The sequence below is a fragment of the Osmerus mordax genome, chromosome 18, assembly GCF_038355195.1.
Source record: "Osmerus mordax isolate fOsmMor3 chromosome 18, fOsmMor3.pri, whole genome shotgun sequence".
Classification (NCBI taxonomy): domain Eukaryota; kingdom Metazoa; phylum Chordata; class Actinopteri; order Osmeriformes; family Osmeridae; genus Osmerus; species Osmerus mordax.
The window spans coordinates 7,468,737-7,487,359 of NC_090067.1; the positions used below are offsets into that span (position 1 = coordinate 7,468,737).

Genomic DNA, 18,623 nt, shown 5'->3' on the forward strand with positions numbered 1-18,623 from the left:
CTGCACACCTGTCTTCAATCAACATACAAAAACAAAACAATTAACAATAACGATCATAAGATACCGCATGTACAGTTATTGCTAGATGCCTATGCCAAACTTTGACACATAGCAGATACCAGCGTTAGAGTCAGGGTGCTAACGACCGATGAGCAGGAGTTAGGCTGTTCTGTTAGGAGCTGCCGACGAAGTAGCCTACCCGTCTATCCGTCTGTGTGTTGTCTAGAAAAAAAATTTATCTTTGAGAAACACGATCAAGGGACGTCCACAGCGGTTTGAAACTGAGGCACAAACCAAAAACGTGAATGTAGCGACAAGCTAGAACTACCAACCATTACTTAAAGTCTCAAACCAAATATTATTCTATACCAAACGTTTCACGCCGTCTACCTGGAAAGCATACGAAGAAAAACAACGACGAAGGAGAGGACAAGCTTTTAGAGAAGAAGCTGAAAGATAAACTCCCAGCCGACTGCGGATCATGTTTGTTCCCTTGCCGGTGCCGTTCGTCTTTCAGAGAACTGCTTCCGACTTCAACGCCTGGCGTCTCAAGTCCCCGCTGGCTCTACGCTCCAGCTCTGGTAAGATCTAGTGCCTCTCTCTGTTGTTCTGTATGATTCCACAAACTCCTTTATATTTCACACGAATGGCAAAATCAACAGGAAGAGCTAAACACCTTGACACAGCATGTCCCACATAGACATCATTTTCATCAACCCCACAATTGGCTATTTCGCATGAAATGTTACAGAAACTGAAAAAATCTCCCTGAAAATAAGTTCGGTAGAACCAAACAAACAGAAACGCAGCATAACTGCATTAAATAGAAATATGTAAAATTAATCAACATTAAGAAATGTACTTCATTTGCATCCTTAAAAAATAAGTCAGTAGCGGCCCCCCTTTCTCCCGTCCTCCCCATCTGTCTCCTGGTCCCTGCTCCATCTGCCTCTGTCTGCCCACCCGGCTCCGCCGCTCCGTTCCACTGACGGTTACGGGAATATTCATGGTAATTTATTGATCCTACCGAGATCGATCCCGAGTCCGCGGGAAAAGAATGATAAACTTTTGGGACAGACATAGCTCCAACCAAGAATGACTGGAGAATATTTTTAGGCACAGGCCACTTCCATTCTAGTTTGTAATCGGTGATGCTGCACCACAAAGCCAGTAGCCTAGTAAAAAGTGATAGGGCAGCAAACTTTACATTTCATGTCAATTTGTTTTTATTTCAACAACTTGTGGAGCGCAAGATTTGAAGTCAGGGCTTACGACTCTTTGTCACTTTTTTGGTGGCTGTTAACCAGCAACGACAGAGAGGGGGGCGGGAAGGTGCTGCTTCTCCCCTCTCGCCTCCACCGAAGCGGAAACTTGAGATGACAGATGGGATGAATATATGCAGTTCTCCCGGCCCCCGATAATGCAGCCTATCTCCTTAACTACATGTCACCAGGAGAAAAACGGTTGAAATTTTTAATGACTGTTGCTGGTAGGGCTTGACATGCCACGTATGTCTAAGAAGTTGGCTGTGGGCCACAGCAAGTAGACTACAGGGAAGAAACGGGACAGAGGACCACCTTCCAACCAGACAAACAATTATTTAAGACGGTTAATGGTGTGAAAAGTATAGAGTAGAGTAAGTCTACCATTTTATATTTATATGACCTAATGATCACTGTTGCTGAATGAACTCGTAGGTTATTTTGATGTATGTTGTGAGTTCTCAAACTGAAATGATGGATAGACAGACCAGTGAGGTACTTTCATCCTGACTGTACTCGACATTCATGATCCGTAGTCAACACACATCTGAAATATAAACAGCCAATTGAAAAGGCTGAAATCCCCTCCCCCTCTCCTCTAGTCCTTCTCTCCCCTTTCATCCCTTCATCTCCCTGGAGAAAACGGGTAAAAAAACAACAACATAAGAGATAGCCGGTCAGTAAAGAGGAATGTGAGCCCCCCGTCTCTCCCCTCTCCCCCATCCTGCCCCATGATCTTCATGGTTTCTATTGGATTTGCCTGCTGGTTTGTTTTGGCCTGTAAGCCAGTTTGACTAAGTCTGTTACCCATCATGCCTCTCTCTTCTCTGGGGACCAGGTGATGAAGAAGCAAGGGATTCTGGGGGTTCAATCTCACAATGTTCAGGGAGAGAGAGAGAGAGAGAGAGTAGGGTAGGGTAGCAGGATAGAAAGTCAGCAAGAGCTACAGAGAGGGGGAGGGGCAGAGGGGGTGAGGGTGGGAAGGAGTGAGAGAGAGTGAGGGGAAAAAAAGGTACAAACCGCATACGTTTGCAAAGACACGCTGACAAGTGGATCTGAGCTGGAAGAGATTACGGTGTTTGTTACTGACCCTCCCAGCACAGCACAGAGATTTCCACACACACACACACACACGCACACACACACACACACACACACACACACACACACGCACACACACACACACACACACACACACACACACACCCACACACACACACACACACACACACACACAGTCGACATATCTGTTAGTTGGCCCAAAGATTTTGTGCGTGTTCTGTCTGTAGAGGAACAGTACTGATTGACAGTAGTACGGTAGCACTAATTTCAGGATCAGTTTATTTTCCATTGTATATTCTATGTCAGTACTAGGCTCCTGTAGAGTATCAAACAGCAGAGTATTTTCTCCTTTGGTTCTGTACTGGTCACAGTGGTTCAATGCTTTTCAGCCAGTCCTTGCAGTTTGTCTACTCGACGACCATGTCTATGTTTCCTCCATGCTGCTAGTGAGCTACCTCCAGCACCTCCAGTTCTCCTCTGTTTTCTGTCCGACTGGAGGCTGCCGTCCTGGGCTTAGCCCTGGAGTGAGAAGGGGCTGGAGGCTCATAGACATCGTTTAATTGGGTTGTGTGTGTTTTTGTGACAGAGCTGTGGAGAGGGCGGACAGGTGGTTTACTCAATAATTGCGCGTTGAGGTCAGCTATAGATCGGGGTGTGTGTGTTTTATCTCCAACGGTGTGAATTCACAGGTATATATTGTGTGAGTGGTTTTAACCTTGCGCTGTTATTGATTAGGCAGCATTGACTACTCTCCGCCCGTGTGTGCAGTGTGTGTGTGTGCAGTGTGTGTGTGTATGGATGTAAGGGAGAGCGGCCAGTCTCTGTGCTAACCTGATTGCGAATGACAAAATGTCCAACAGGGTTTGTTAGGGACATAATGTGGAATCAATAGACACAACAGAGATGTCAATACAACATGCTTTATTGCATTAAGCTACCTCTCTCCATCCCAGCCCCTACCACCAACACACTCTGTCTATCTGTCTCCATCTCCCTCTCTCTCCTTTTCACACACACACACACACACACACACACACACACACATTGATAATAGAACCATTGCTGACCGCTGATGCTGCCTGCTGTGATGATGTGAAACATAAATGGACCCCATGTTAAAATCAAAATATGGACACACACACATGTACATGCACACACAAACACACATATTGGCCTTCCTGCCTGCCCCCCTTGGCTCACACTGGCTATGTTACCATGGAGACATTCATAGGCCATTAAACACATATAGTAATAAAGGCAACAAGGTAAACACCCCCTCTACCTTTCCTTCTGTCTCTTTCTCCCTGACCGCTCTCTCTCTCTCTTCTCCCCTCTCCCTCACTGTGTTTCGCTCATTCTCCCATTCTCTCTCTCTCCCTTGTACCCCTCTCTTTAGACAAACCTTGCCTTTGTAGTTTTGATGATCACAAAGGCCATTAGAATCTAAATGGACCATATTCAGCCCATAGTGCTTATTGGACGGGCCTGACTGCGTCTATCTCTGTGGAATCTTGGATCTATTACCGTTGTTTGTGTGTTGGAGTGTGTGTCCATGTGTGTGTGTGTGTGTGTGTGTGTGAGAACATTTGCAATTACACTTCATGAGTATGTGTGTGCCAGCGTCCAATATACCCAGGCCACAGCTGATGGCTTTAGACACAGCAGGTCTCCCCCATCTCTCAGTGCTGCATGAACAGTGTTTGTTTGGTCTTGGCGACAGCCGGTCAGGGCTCTGCTTCAGCCTCTCCCTGCACACCCCTCACTCTGGCCTGGGTCCCCGCAGCCCGACACAAGCCCCCGGCACCAGGCCTGGTTCTACCCCATCACACCACGGGCTCCTCAACCATGCTGATGAGTATCTTGTCTGGGGTCAGGGTCCCACCTCTTGATTAAACCAAATGATTGTAGGTCACACTGTACAGAAACATGGTTTCACGTAGCACCAGTGTCTACACAATATGTATGTGTGTGTGTGTGCTTTCTCTAGACTGTTAACCTTTTGTGCAACCAGTAAGCATTTCGCAATGAGTGAATGTGAGTGTCTATGTTTTTGATTTGGCCTTTGTATGTGTGGGACAATGTGTGTGTGTTTGTCCCTGTTAATATAATCCTGCATTTGCCACAACACAACAACGAGCGTTCCACATAGTACTTAGTTTCCCCGGGTGTGTGTACTTGGCAAGTGTAGTCGAGCATCCACTAAAGCACACTGTACATTTGGATAATAAAACGGAGTGATATAAAAGCCTGTTTGATTGAATTCCTTCCCTCCTGCTCCACACAGTCCCAGTTTGGGCTGATATTTGCCCCCCCCCCCCCTCTCCCCCCAATTTAATTTAGCAGACAGGAGTTATGATAATGAACGGTCCGGAGAGTGGGGTTGCGATGGGGGTGGGGGGTCCTTATTTTGCCCAGGGGACACTCTGTCCTTCGTCCCAGCATCCTTTGTGGGAAAGCACAGGGGTGAAAGCCATGGGTTTAATATCATGCACACGCAAAATGTATGTATGCGTAGACGGACTCGAACGTGACAACAATGGTGCAGGGAGGTGGTGGTGGTGGGGGGGGGTCCATGGGGTTCGGGGGGGCTTTTAATAAAAGTGAGTGCTCTGGCGCTTCAATCTCTTCTCCCCTGGCTTTCAAGTCCCCCCACCCAGCACTCACTCCTCCACCCTCACCCCCAACTCACCCTCTACTCACCCCCACAATAGCCCCCCTATATACCCCTCCTTCCTGAAACACATGCATGCACTTACACACAATCACACATTTGCACTCAGATGGGCTGTATAAACACATATGCACACAGCAACGCACGCACACACACACACACACACACGCACACAGACACACACACACACACACACACACACACACACACACACACACACACACACACACACACACACACACACACACACACACACACACACACACACACAGGAAGGCGGTCAAATCTGTTTGTGTCCCTGCTGCCTCTGTTGTGACTAGAGCAAGAGACTGAGAAGCAGTGAGGCTCCACACTGCTGTGCACACAGACTGGCCATGCTGGGTTTAAACACATGACCATCCACACACACACACTCTCTCACACACACACCGCCTCAATAGCAAGGTTAGCAGTCCCAATCTTTCCAACACGTACACACACATTTACCCTAACAGATACGAGAGCAGAAAAAAACCTCCCTTTCTTATCCCGTGTCTGTCTGTCCTCTTTCATCCTCCCTTCTCTTGCTTTGGGAGAGTAGTGCTCCGTCCTGAAATGAAATTAATCTGTTGTACTACACCCCTCCCTCCTCACCCACTCCTTACCCTTCTCTCTCCCCCCCCACTCCTCCTTCCCTCCCTCCTTTCCTCAGCTCAATCTCATTCTCTCCTAGCACTATAGGGAGGGTTGAATTTGTCACTTTAACCTCTCAGTAAGGGATATGAATCTGTTAGGCTACCTCCTCCTCTCTCTCAGTAGCACAGCGCGCCTTAATCCTTACACACACACATTCACATACACACCGACACACACGCATGCACCCACACACACATAGAAATACTCTCTAAAGAAACACACACATACAAATCCTGTCTCTCATGTACACACATACACACTCTCACACCCACACTAACTCACACATGCACACGTGATTGATATCCTGACGAACCGTCCTCTACCGCTTTCTCCATGGGGCTTCAATCAAACACATTGATATGATCTGGTCTTCTTTGACTGTGCAGCTCTCCTTTAAAACCTTCATCTCTCAGTAATCCTCTGGTGAGAACACAAGCATTTAGTCTCTCCCTCTTCTTCTCTATTTTGTTCTCTCTCTCTCTCTCTCTCTCTCTCTCTCTCTCTCTCTCTCTCTCTCTCTCTCTCTCTCTCTCTCTCTCTCTCTCTCTCTCTCTCTCTCTCTCAGTCTCCCTGTCTCAGTGCCTCTATTCCTTTCTCTTTTCATCTTCACATGCTGCATACTGTATTTTGTCTGTGGCCTAGGTTAGGCCAGGATCTTAATAGGGACTCTGCTGAGGGAGAGGAGAGTGTCTCCTAGGCAGCGGCTAATGGCGCCCTTCAGGGACTAGCTGAGTCGTACACCAAGTTGCTATGGAGAGGCGAAGTAGGACAGGTGAAACATGGTCTTCCATCCTTCCCTTCTTCCCCTCCTCTCCCCCTTCCTCCTATGTATGAATATGGTAAATGTGGAGCTGCCCTGTAAAATTATTCTCTGTTGGAAGAAAGGGTCTCCTAAAGCTCGAGGGGATCTCTGAGATTCAACATTTAGGGGAGAAGAGGAGCTCCTCTCCTCCCCTCACTCCTCCTTTCCCTCCTCTCCTCCTCTTCTACCCTCACTCCTCCTTTCCCTCCTCTCTTCCTCTTCTACCCTCACTCCTCCTTTCCCTCCTCTCCTCCCCTCCTACCCTCGCTCCTCCTTTCCCTCCTCTCCTCCTCTTCTACCCTCACTCCTCCTTTCCCTCCTCTCCTCCCCTCCTACCCTCGCTCCTCCTTTCCCTCCTCTCCTCCTCTTCTACCCTCACTCCTCCTTTCCCTCCTCTCCTCCCCTCCTACCCTCGCTCCTCCTTTCCCTCCTCTCCTGCTCTTCTACCCTCACTCCTCCTTTCCCTCCTCTCCTCCCCTCCTACCCTCGCTCCTCCTTTCCCTCCTCTCCTCCTCTTCTACCCTCACTCCTCCTTTCCCTCCTCTCCTCACCTCCTCCCCTCACTCCTCCTTTCCCTCATCTCCTCCTCTTCTACCCTCACCCCTCCTTTCCCTCCTCTCCTCCTCTCCTACCCTCACTCCTCCTTTCCCTCCTCTCCTCCCCTCCTAACCTCGCTCCTCCTTTCCCTCATCTCCTCCCCTCCTCCCCTCGCTCCTCCTTTCCCTCCTCTCCTCTCGTTCAGCCCCAGGCTGTAAGTGATCTGTGATGAACCTGACCCGGTTTATGATCTGGCCTTGTAATGGCCCACAACTGTGGCCAGTTCTTATGGCTTCCTTACACTGTTTTTCTAATTAGACCAGACATCGGTTCATTTACACACAAAGTCTACGAATATTTTATTTATTGGTTTGGGTGAGGTGTTGTACAAAATATTGCAGGCCGAAAAAGCAGATGTTATTTATTTTGAGTGTCCACTGGATTTACAATGTAAAGTGGTGGCCATTTCAGAGTGTTAAAAATGCACTAAAGTTAGCATATGAATTTAGCTGTGTTGAAATATTAATGCAAATGTGCTCAAATGTGCTCACTGATGTGAACTAAGGTGTGTGTATTTAGATGGAATGGGCTAAGTGTTTTTGGGTGTGTTTATGCGCTCTTAGTATGTGTGCTAAGTATGTTTACAGTGTACGCTCATGTTTAGAAAACAAAGCTACATCCAAATGTGTGTGTATGTGTGTGTGCTCATTCTCCCTTCCCCCCTCCCACTTTGCCTTTGTCCCTCCACCAGGCGGTGTGTGTGTATAGAGGGGTAGAGGGGTGAGGGGTGTTGACCTATGACCTCACCCCCTCCGCTGTCTCCCCCCTTGTGCCCCACCCTATTCATATGCAAGCGACCCGTCAACCCCTATTCTTCAGACTCATCTGGCCACGGCTGGCCACTGCCTCCTTCAGTCTCAAGTTCAAGGCTGGTTTGGTGTTGGGCTAACAGGCTGGTTTCTGGCCTGGGTCCTAGCTTATATGGGATAAATCAAGGATTTCTTACCTGTTTCTGTTAATCACAATCTGTACAGCAATAATTTGCCTTATTATTTCTCAATGTATCCACATTTATTATTCATTGCTGTATATGTGTTCCTGCTGTAACTTATTTTGTGCTCTAATGACATGTCATGCATTCATTATAATTTCTTCCACACTTACCAGCAGGTTACTAGTAACTGATCTGAAGGACTGAATTAAAATATTTTAGAAGCAACAGTTAGACATTACCAGAACACTCAGGATATATACAGTACATCTTGTATTTACAGGATAAAAACAGGAGGTATACTATAGGTTTTCTTAAAGAGCGTATGCATTTGTCTGGTCAGCTGCTGATTGTGATAATTGATTGATGATTGCAGGCTTGGTAGCTTAGTAGTCTACACCTGGTGCAGTATATCCAACAGGATATGAGGTGAGGTGTTTCCTAAGCCAGGTTCCCTTACAACATGACTTGTTTCAAAGAACAATAGTCTAATGGTCGTAGTATGACTTTGCTCGTTTTGCAAATGGCCTGTAATGAACAGTGAACAGACTAAAATAACTATTTTTTGAGATTTGTTTTTCGTTATCAATGTTGTGTTCTTTTAGAGAAGCATTGTCAAGGGAACTCCAAATGCAGTATGTATCTGCAGTCGTACAGAATATGAATACATGATGGATAGGCTATAGTATAAACCCACCCCCACCTACCTCCATGTAAATAATGGATTAGTTTGTGTGTCCTTTGAGATTTGACATACTGAAGGATGCTCTCATTGCTTTCTAAATATTATACACGCTTCCATGTATGTGCATACACAAATCCTTCCTTACCACTTAAGTCACACACACACACACACACACATACACGTACTCTCTCTTTTAGAATTTCTGCATTCCTTTCAACATACACAAAAAAAAAAAAAAAAAAAAAATGGAATAACAGACATAGTCATTTGTAAAATCCCAAGGATAATGTCTGAATGCATCACTGCAGGGAACATTCCGACCTCGGGACTCCTCAGTAGATGAGAAAGGGTTCTCATGATTCCACAGCACAATAGCAGATCTTGGGCTGCCAGGTTTGGAAAAAGCGGCACCAACTGTAGAATAATTGTGCTAACCTCTGGATAAGGGTTGTGCCAGGACCTTTTCCTAGAAGAGATCGTTTGTGTGTTTGTATGTGTCCAGTCTATAGATACAGTAAACCAAACACTGCTGTGTGTGTGTGTGTGTGTGCATGTTTAAGTGGAGGAAGACCCCCCACACCTCGGCGCTCTCTCAGGAAGGGTGCAGAGGTGTTGATTTGTGTGTGAGGCACACAGAAACAGTCGAAAGCGTACAAGGTTATATTTCAGCAAGAGATTGAGAAGTGACACTGCTCTCCGCAAGCGCTGAATAGAAGCTAGACGAAAAGCGCTACCTTTCAGAGCGCTGACAACTTCCTCTCCCAGATGACGGGTCCAGGTAAACCAGCCCTCTCACACAGAGAACACTTAAGCTTGCGCAATTGGCTCCCATTCATCCAATGATGGCAATCACCTTTTCACTTGAATTCACTGGTATTTGCTTTTGCGAGACATAGCTAACCATCATACTGGAATTCCTGCCCACTGAGTAAGTACCCTGGGTTAAACTATGCTTCAGATACATTTTGTAAAAAGATACCCTGTCTAAAAACGGTCAATGGTAAACACAACTATTATTTTTTCTTTTTTTTCTTCATCGCTCTCTTTCCAACTAACTATGCTTACTCCATGTACGTGAGGTTATTTATGCCCTCTTAGTGAGCGTAAACATAGTGGTAAATGAAACGTTTAGGGTACATCATCACACCCACTTTCCACTTCTCTTCCCATATACTCTCTCTTTCTTTCTGTTGCAATAAATGCTAGTTAAGAGGGGGGCTGACCAGGCTTGGAAATGACCCAACCCCAAACCATCAACCCCTGCTCCCCCCTTTATTCTCCCCGCAGCAAAGAATGAGAGAAGGGATGGGTCAGAAAGGAGAGAAAGGGAGAGGGAGAGGGGGGAGGTGGGACAGACAGAAGCATTAAAATTCATGGCCTTTTTTATTTTCTGTGCTGAAAATCAATAGTGTCTAGTATGGATGAGGTGAGCAGTGGACAACAGTGGTGGGGAGATGGAGAGGGAGGGAGAGAGAGGTGAGGATGGGGGAGGGTAAGGAAGGATGAGGAGGGGTGGTGGGGGGTGTAGATATTACCAGTGACATAGCCACTGCAGGCAAAGGTAAAAATAGGTTGGGAGAGGGGAACATGGGGGGCGGGGGGAGAAGGGAGAGGTTCATTAGGTCTGACCACCAGTGTTGTTGCTCTCTTATGGGGGGGTTCATTGTCCAGCAGTATTGAGAGGCGCCAATTGAGAATACAATCTATATAGACTTGAAACACCAAACACACACCCATACACACACACACACACACATTGCACACCTTATCTTGCACTCCTCCCAGAGATATATGGAGGGTGAGAAAGCAAGGGAAAAAAAGAGAGAAGTGAGAGAATTATACATGTGCATACCTCTACGTCAGTAGAGGTAGATCCCTTCACACAGAGATCTCCTCTCCCCTCCTCTTCCTCTCCTCTCCTCTCCTCTCTCCCTTCCTCTTCCTCTTCCTCTTTCTCTCCTCTCTCCCATCTACAGGTCGTGATGAGGATGGTCTGGGTGGTTACTATGGGAATAGGTGTGTGAGGAGGGCTGGTTTGGAGGCGTAAAGCATCATAAATAATGGAGCTTCAGGTCTGCATTGAAATGCAAAGCCTCCACCTCTGGCATCTGGGTAATATTGGCTTTTTGAAATGTATTTTTCAAGGAGCACCCTCCCGCCCCCCCCCCCCCCCCCCCCACACACACACACATCAAACCTTGTGTGTGAGTTTAAGGCTAGCAGACATTTGCATTTTAAATTTTCTCAACAAGCCAACCTATGTAAACATACATTACAGAATCCAATTCTCCCAACGCCACAGAAATATAGATGCATTTCTTTCTCAGGTTCCTATCTCACAAGATTTAGGGGAAAAACTGAATTATTGGCATTTCTGCCTATGTGTGTGTCTATGTGTTTTCTAGCAGTGTCATGCCAGCATCAGTTAAAGAGACAGACAGATATTACCAAGAATGTGGATGAACATTTTTACCGGGTATGACTGTGAAAAGAGAGAGGGAGAGAAAAGAGAAAGAGAGATATTCCCAGTATATCAATATTGTACATGAGGGACAAACACATGCAGCCAGGAGAGGAATGGAGCTGTGTGAATAGGAAGAGACAGATAGTTGATGTGTGTATTTATGTGTGTGGGGGAAAGAGAGAGAAAGGGTGTGTGTGTACATTTTTGGCAGTTGTCCAGAGCATCAATAAAGTCAACGTGAGTTTGAGAACCAGGCAGAGCCATTTAAGGTCCATTTGTCTGTGACCCTCTACACGACCTGCCACAACATCCTGGACAATTAGACATCCTCGAGCACTACCTAGAGAGAGAGAGACAAAGAAAGAGTAAGAGAGAGGGAGATGAAGAGGGAGGGAGAGGGAGGTAAAGAGGGAGAGGTGGGGACAGGGATAACAATTCATGTTATGCTCAAAAAGTTTGAAACAAAAGAACGTCAGTGCAGTATGTCTAAAATTACACAAGTATTTCATTTCTATACTATCAAGGAAACCATTAAATCCTACGGAGGACATAATTATCTCAATCATCTTGTTTCTTTCTCTCTCTCTCTCTCTCTCTCTCTCTCTCTCTCTCTCTCTCTCTCTCTCTCTCTCTCTCTCTTTCTCTCTCTCTCTCTACTACCTACCTACTTTCATCCCTCATCCCCATCTCTAACTTCCTCTTTCCATCTCTCCATCCCTATCTCCCTCCATCCCTCCATCCCCCCATCCTTACCTAACTTTCTATCCCTATCCACTGGTCTCTCTATATTTGCTCAATCTTCCTTCCTTCCCTCCCTCCCTGTAACCACCTGCAGTGGTAGATACTGTAGATACAGTAGATATCTCTACCGTATCAACTTCCACTGCTCAAGCTCGGCCTAACTTTTCTCCCCTGCACCTATATCTCTGTCTCTCTCTTTCTCTCTCTGTCTCTATCTCTCTTTCTCCCTCTCCCTCTTCTACTCTATCTTTCTCCTTTCTCTCTGTACCTCTCTCTCTCTCTCTCTCTCTCTCTCTCTCTCTATTGATCTAGTCATAGTTTTCCGTCTTCGCTGTGCTGGCTGGCTGGCTTTAATCAATACAGATAATTGTCCGCTTTCTCCCGATGCCAAACAGGCTGTGTTTTTTCTCAATGAATCCAGGTCTTTCCCTTCCGCACCCCTCCCCCCACCTCACCCGGGAATCCCCCCATTAATGACAGGAGATAACCTGCTTTCCTTACCGATTTTTCTCCCCCCCTCCCTTCCTCGCTCCCCTACTCCCTCGCTCATTGATCGCCGTGAGATATCGCCCCATGTGCCCCCTTCACCAACGTAAACATCACCCACACGTGGCGTCTGTGAGTACAAACCCACATACAGTATGTAGAAACTAAACACGCAAATGCCCACACACATAACTCCCATACGGAGACATAGAAACTCTCATAAAACCGTACACACACAAACACATAACCATGAGGAGAGAACACACTCACATACACACACACACTTATAGGCATGGATAAGCACGTAAAGACAGACACACACACCAAGCTCCAGCATGCAAACACACAGGCTATACAGACACAGTATATGCTGCACCTGGGCCTTGGTGCTTTCTTAATCAAGCAACCACATCAAACAAGGTCATGGGTAAGATGGACAGAATAATAGGTTAGACATACGCACATTATGTGTTTGCACAAACAGATGTGCAAGTCCATGAAGGCACGTAGTATACACTTGACATGTTGTAAACACGAACATCCCGGGCATACTGTTCCTTGTTCAAGGCCAGTACATTGGAGCTTGACTGTGTATGGAATCCTTTACACCTGCAAATGTTTTGTGACTATTCAAATAACCATGTGACTATTCACATACCCCCCCCCCCCCCCTCCCCGCCCCACCACCTCATCCCTTTCCTGCAGCTAGCCCCGGGTCTTTGGAAAGACATCGACTTGTCGGCCATTTTGTATCTACTCCTGTGGGTGTCTCGTGAAGGGACCTGGTCAGTGGTGTGAAATGGTCGCCAGGCCAGGCTTAGGCTGGGGGGGGAGGGGGGGTTGCGGGGGGGGGGGGTTGCTGGGGGGGTTCATTCTGGACCCTTCGCATTAGCTGGCTTGCTACAAAACTGATCTCCGGTGTCGCTGTAGATGACCGTTACACTGTGGGAGGGCGAGCAAGCACCAACATGTCGTAGACCTGCAGACAAAGGCCTACATACTCACACACATACACACTCCCCTTCCTGGTGTATATTTTCATCAGGCTCATTTTCCCATGGTGTCCCCCCCCCCCCCCCCCCCCCCCCCCCCCCCCCGTTGTTTCTGAGCAAGTGCAAACACGCTCTCCATCCCTCTGTCTGTGCAGCAGCCCTCCTCTGGCTACGGTGTCATTATCACCTGCCCTCCCTCCTGGAGGGGGTGTCTATACACACACACACACACACTTATCTCACACACACACACTTATCTCACACACACACACTTAACTCACACACGCATACACTCACACGCAGACACAAAAACATTCATATTACACTTGTTGGTAGTGTGGCTGTCATAGTTATGCGTCGATGACCTTTCTGTGTCTCTTTAATATGTACTCTGTAGTAACAGTGTATGAGCACTGTGTGTGTGTGTGCGTTTGATAGACAAAGATGAAAGAACCTAATTTCAGGTTATTACTGTAATAGCGGCTCCTCTGTGTTAATATCATACACTTCTTATTTACAAGCTTTTCATTTTACACCAGACAGACATGGCTCCATATTATATGAAATAGCACAAATCAAGATGATTTAACTGCTTTTACATAAAGATAGAGGGATCATACAGAAGGTTGCAATTTTAAAATAAGGGTCTAACAGTTTGAAAAGGATCCCTGTCTATCATTAGATATTGTTTAAAAAAGGATATTGGTACATTATTTAAATATTTGAGGATTTGTTATCTTGTTTTGAATGTTTCTATTTAAAAGATGGAAGCTGTGTTTCTGTATATTGACTGAACTGTACACAGTGTTCTTCAGCCACGTGAAGAAAGACTTCACTCTGCAGTTCAGTTTGTTCATTTCTTTTTTTAACTGATGGACACACACACAGGTGCGTTTTTTTGTCCTTTCTGAAATTGTCATACTTGACGACCATATGACGTGACTAGGCAACGCCACAACTCGTGCTTGTATGTGTGTGTTTTAGGGTTTGTTGGTGGGGGGGGCTATGTGTGTCATTTGGTGAGTGAACATAAGTGGCTGGGAGGCGGTCAGAGAAATCTGCCGGATGGAGAGAGTGTAAAAATAGAGAGATAAGAGCCACTTTGGAGCGAGGGAGGGTGGGGTGGGGTGGGGTTGGGTGGGGGGGCGGCTGCAGAGGAAGTATGGCCCTGAGCCTCTCTGTCCTCCCTTTCCCCCTCCTACCTCTCCATCCCTTCACCCTTTGTTTCCCATCCCTCTATCCTTGTGCCGATTTGTTCAACTCACCTCCAAAAATACAGTTGGTTAATGAGAGAGACAGTGGCAAGATCTGGTCTGAGCAGGGACACCAGCACTTTCTATCACACAAGCACAAACACACACACACACACACACCCACACACACACAGGCTCTGTGTGCACTAGGCAGAGGACGCAGCACCTGCCTCAGGGGACTATGGGTGAGGGACCTGGCTGAAAGGGTGACGAGGACAGGGGGGACATAGTTACCCCCTCTCCTCAGGGCGATCACACCAGCGCCCTTAACCTTACATTTAGAATGTGTGTGTGTGTGTGTGTGTGTGTCCCCTTGCCACGCACACACACACACCGGCCTTTACCTTGGTGGAACAGAAAATGGTCACACTCTAGATTCGAAGCTTTTTACTGCATCTCCGATCAGTCGCTAGAGCCACCCTAACTCGATGTGTTGGTTAGTGTGTGTGTGTATGACTGTTTCCTCCATGGCCATAGGTTATATCTCATACAACAACAAAAAAATCGACGTTTCATCATGTGTATTTCCTTCCTTCGTCATTTGAGTTGGTCTGGGGTGATGGAGAGTGGTCGAGCGGTCCCATTTGGAGGGAGAGAGAGGGTGGGGGAAGAGAGAGGTAGAAAAACAAAGTACATAGAAGGAAAGTGACTTATGTTCATGTTTTTATTCACACTTTAATCTTTTCTTTGATGTGTGTGTGCGTGTGTGTTTGTCCGTTCAGAGTGTAGTTAGGTAAATAAAAAGCTCTGCTCTCTACCTCTTAACCTCTCTAAAGGGAGCCTAGAATCTGATTCCCTCGTCGAGGCAGGCCCGAAGAGCGGGAGAGAGGGGCGAGGGGAAGAAAGGAAAGATTGCAAGAGAGGAGGGAGGGAGGGGTGTAAGGAGTGTGTGTGTGTGGGGGTGGTGGTGGTGGGGGGGCTTCAGAGCAGAGGCAGCGGTGGACGTTGAGAAAGGGCTTCCAGTGTGCGTGGGTCTCTGCACCCCCTCAGAGGGGCCCCGATCGATACAAACTCAGAGCAATAAAGCTTTCTCCCTGTCATCTCCCCGGAATACAAAACAGAAAAGGGAGGGGAGAGAGGGAGGGAGGGGGAGGAGAGGCGAGGCGAGGTAGGGTAGGGTGGGGGGGTGGGAGGTGGAGTGGGTGAGAGGGGTGAAAAGCTGTTCCGCTAGCCAGACCAATTTCCTAACCCCCTCCTCTTTCCCTCTCCCCTTCTCTCCTTCAGCCTCAACCAAACCTCCACCTTCTCTTTTTCTGTTTCACAACCCTTTTCTTCTCTTCCTCTCCCCTGTTCTGTTCCTCTGTCAGAGGCACCTTTGGATGGGAGAAGACAGACACCCAGTATTATATAATTAATGGTGAATAAATAGAGTCAATAATTCAATGGGGCTTTCAGAGAGAGGGATGGAGAATTCTGGACCTCTCTCTATCTGCCTGTCGGGTGAAAAGTAAAAAAGAGGAGAGAGAGAGACAGAGAGAGAGAGAGAAAGAGAGAGAGGTGAGAGGGAGAGAGAGAGATACAGAGAGAGAGAGAGAAAGAGAAAGAGGTGAGAGGGAGAGAGAGGGAGAGGGAGAGGGAGAGGGAGAGGGAGAGAGAGAGGTGCGAGGGAGAGAGCAGGGGTTTATTGGGGGTTTGAGGAGGAAAATGAAGGTACTGGATGACGGCCCTACTGGATGGGGGGAAGGGATGAAAAGAGGTATTACACAGAGAGAGAGATGGATGGGTTGATGGAGGAAGGGAGAGATGGAAGGAGGAGGGGGTAAAGGGGGGATATCTAACAGGACAGGATTGTAGAGACAGCAGGGTAAGCAGGTCAAATAAGCCTTCTCTTTAATTGAGAGCCAATTTAAGTCAAGTCCAATCGATAGACCTATAAAGTAAGCAATCTAACGCACACCAGAACACATAGATCACACTGTTACACTGGCTGCAGGATGCTGCCACATAGACTGGATGAGCAGCCTGCCTGCCTGCCTGCCTGCCTGCCTGCCTGCCTGCCTGCCTGCCTGCCTGCCTGTCTGTCTGTCTGCCTGTCTGTCTGTCTGCCTGTCTTCTGTCTCTATGTCTCTCTCTTTCTACCTCTGTTTGTATTTATCTCTACTAATCTGTCAGTTTGTCTGTCTTTCCGTTTGTTGTGCCTGTCAAACTTTACTGTTGTGTTTCTAATGAAACCTGATGTTTTTATTTAGGGTCAGTCATTTCTGTTATTTGTGTACATATTTCAGCTTTTCGTTTCTACGCAATTCGTCTCTCCAATCTATTTTATCCTTTCAATTCCACTTCTAAACTCGAGGATGCCGTCTTTGTTGCCGTCCTTGTCTCTTCTACTCATCCCTTTATCCCTCCACACAGACAAACCCTGTCTCATTCTTCTTCTTTCTTTCTTTCTTTCTTTCTTTCTTTCCATCCATGAGTGGAACATCACTCCTAACTCTGCACCTTGTCCTTCTTTTCTCCTTCTCATTACCTGACTTTGTACCCCAGTCCCAACACTCCCCTTCTCCTTCCCTCCTACTTCCTCCATCTTGGCTAAGGGATAAAGGAAGTAAAGAACAAGCAGTGGCCATTACCCCCATTCTCCTCTTTCCCTCTCTCTTCCTCTGCTCTCCCGGTTTCTCTGCATCCCTCCTTCCGGATCCCCAGGGAATTTCTGTAATAATGGTTGGGACGGGGTGAGGGAGGGAGGTGCGATTATTGTCTTGTCGGGAGTCAGAGAAATCGATCGTCCCAGAAATATGTGGTTGGAGAACGAGGTACTGTATCGGATATAATAAACACTCAGGAGACACGTGCACACAAACACACTCACAAAAACACCGTCCACACACCAGTCTCTGCACATTTAATAATTGCCTACAAGCTCATTCACTCTTGAGATGTACTTATGTAACTGAATAGCAACACAACAACACTGTATATTGGTGCAAGACATAACGAAACAAAAACACACTTTTGTTCCCGGGAAGCAGTTGCAGCCATATCTGAAGGGCTTTTCATCCCTGCTCAGGTGTGTCCAGAAACCTAGCCCTGCGCCTGGAAGTCTGACCAGAAACCTAGAGCCGTGTGTTTGCCTCCCACGTAAGCTTTTCACTGAGTTAGGGGAGAGGGTGCAAAAACATATTTCTACTTAATGATTAGCACTCATGGACACACTCACACACACACACAGGTACACACGGACACACACATAAAGGCGCATGAACGCTGATCTTTCAGTGCTGTTGCCTGGCAACGTGGTTGTGTGTCCTATCGGAGAGCAGCTCTGTCCATTGATGTCACGACCGGTGCTGCTGGCCGGCCCTGCTACACTGTACTGTCCTCAGCAAGCAGGGGAGGAGAGGGAGCGATGGAGACTCATAGAAAGAGCGTAGGACCGTCAGAGCTTAAGAGAAAGAGAGCGAAGGGTGGAGAGAGGGAGAGATAATCACGGAGAGAGTGTGGTGGAAAAGAGAGTGTGTGTGTGGGGGGGGGGGGGGGGGGGGGGTTGTGCAGATTGAGAGAAAGAGGTGGAGTGATAGATGAGAAGCTGTCAATGTTTCTTTACAAGGCAGCCTCATTGGATTAACCTTATCAAGTCTATAAACTAGTCCTGGTACACAACGCTGCATACCTCCCATACATGCAGTCATGAACTCGTGAGTAAGCTAAAGTACAGTGGTGGAGTTCATACAGAATCTGAACCAGAACCGCCCACAGCTTCCAGAGACAGAATTTTCAGGTGCCACTTGCAATGTGTGTGTGTGTGTGTGTGTGTGTGAGAGTGTTCAAAAAGGTGTGACTTCAACCCTGTGGCTTCCCTGGGTGCAGCCAACCATTGTGCCATTGTCTGTAAATCAGGTCAAACTGCAGGACAGCCACATAATGGTGCACCTCTCATGGCTTTGGGGACCTCTTAAAACCCTGTTCTGAGTTACTGGAGTCATTAGAGAGAGATGGGCAGGGACGAAGAGAGAGAGAGAGAGGGAGGGAGGGAGGGAGAAAGAGAGATGGACAGGGATGGAG

At 47.2% G+C, this 18,623-nt stretch overlaps 1 protein-coding gene across 1 annotated transcript in view; it reads left to right on the forward strand.

The window, feature by feature from the left end:
• Window positions 1-481: 481 nt before the first annotated feature.
• The window catches only part of pou2f2a (POU class 2 homeobox 2a), a 31,735-nt gene continuing 13,593 nt past the window's right edge, over window positions 482-18,623 (forward strand). Inside the window, exon 1 of the mRNA XM_067255888.1 lies at window positions 482-581. Within this exon, the coding sequence (XP_067111989.1) occupies window positions 482-581 (100 nt within the window). The remainder of the gene's footprint in view (window positions 582-18,623) is intronic.